Genomic DNA, 1,506 nt, shown 5'->3' with positions numbered 1-1,506 from the left:
TCAAGTTTCGAAAATAATATTTAAAAAAAGAATTTTTGGATTTTTCCATTTGTTTTGCATTTTAAAATTATTTTTAGATTTGGTCTCACGGTCTCACAAAATTAGAATGGTCTCAAATGAACTTGAACCTTATATATATATATATATATATATATATATATATATATATATATATATATATATATATATATATATATATATATATATATATATATATATATATATAATACGATTACGAATATTTTATCAACAATTAATTTGAACGATATTTATTCGCATATATAGAAGTCAACATGGAATAATACATGACATAACGAATTATACATAAAATAATTGAAAGTAAAGCATGATAACTATCATATAGACGAAATAAATCATGAGCTTATCGACTTATATATTTGATGATGTAATACAACTGAAAAGATAAGAAAAATAAAATATTAATGTTAGTTTGAGCCAGTCAAACCCTATATGTTCACCGGCTGTTGCCAGTCACCTTTATCAATCTCTCTCACCTTTATATATATCCCAATTCACATCCTCCTTCCTCAATTTGCAATCGCTCCCTGCGTCCAACATGACGAGTATAACAATTCGTCGCCACGACTCCCCCGGCGGCAAGACTAAGCAAATTTCCGCCGGAGTTTTGCGATCAATTACAGCTCTATGGTTGATCTGCGCCAAACGAGCTATCATAGCTTCTCGAAAGCTAAAGGATAACTCAAAGATCTCATCAGACTCGCGCATGATTCAGTGGCCGAAGAAACTCATCGCCACCATAAGCAACAAGGATATGAAGTTTGGCCGCCGGAAAAGCAGAACCGGAGAATCAGGAAACACGAGAGGTGACGGCGTTGCAGACGATGGTGTGTGGCAGAAGGAGATTCTGATGGGTGATAAATGTCAGCCGTTGGATTTCTCCGGTGTAATCTATTACGATAGAGATGGCAACCGTAGAGACGAGCTTCCCATGAGGTCTCCACGCGCTAGCCCCTTTCCTGGTTACGTGGCAAAGTTTGATTGGAGCCCACCACATGAACGGTAATTTACTAAATTACTGTTCTAGTGATTCAGAAATTCAGAAATTACCGTTTTGGTATACGGTTTCGAATGTTGTTATATGAAAATTTGTAACTTTCAGTGATTCGTTTTCTGAGTGGTGATCTTTGGGTATTTTTGTCATTTTGTCATAGATTCGTTCGTTTGTTAGCGATTATGGGTAGTCAAAAGCAGTATAACTCATCGCTAGTTTTGATAATAAATCCAAGTTTATTCGGGGTTCAGTTGAAGAACGTCTTTTTTCAACTACTCTTTCCAAATAATAAGTTGAAAATCAAACTAAATTTCAGTATTTTTATCTTATAAATACAAATTGATTCCAAATACGATGATTAGATATTCAAAAATTAAGTGGTAAAAGAACGGAAATTTTGGTTTCTAAAAATATAAAGTATTGGTGATAAAGATATTGGTTAAATAAAAAAGATCGAGAATTGCATGCATGGC

General features: G+C 33.7%; 1 protein-coding gene across 1 annotated transcript; it reads left to right on the top strand.

Annotated features, from left to right (window-relative positions):
* The first annotated feature begins 542 nt into the window (after positions 1-542).
* Positions 543-1,283, top strand: LOC145046444 (uncharacterized). The gene has a single exon (XM_078994731.1). It carries the CDS (start codon positions 578-580, stop codon positions 1,043-1,045), a length of 468 nt encoding a protein of 155 aa, XP_078850857.1. The 5' UTR covers positions 543-577; the 3' UTR covers positions 1,046-1,283.
* Positions 1,284-1,506: the final 223 nt, after the last annotated feature.

Source organism: Lactuca saligna, chromosome 5, assembly GCF_052625555.1.
Source record: "Lactuca saligna cultivar CGN05327 chromosome 5, ASM5262555v1, whole genome shotgun sequence".
In the NCBI taxonomy this organism is placed as follows: Eukaryota; Viridiplantae; Streptophyta; class Magnoliopsida; order Asterales; family Asteraceae; genus Lactuca; species Lactuca saligna.
Note: the sequence above shows the minus strand (reverse complement) of the source record. Positions and strands in the feature narration are given on the sequence as shown.

What these genes read in the sequence shown, in the direction of transcription:
- LOC145046444 (XM_078994731.1), top strand. Translation starts at nt 578, where the DNA reads ATGACGAGTATAACAATTCGTCGCCACGACTCCCCCGGCGGCAAGACT.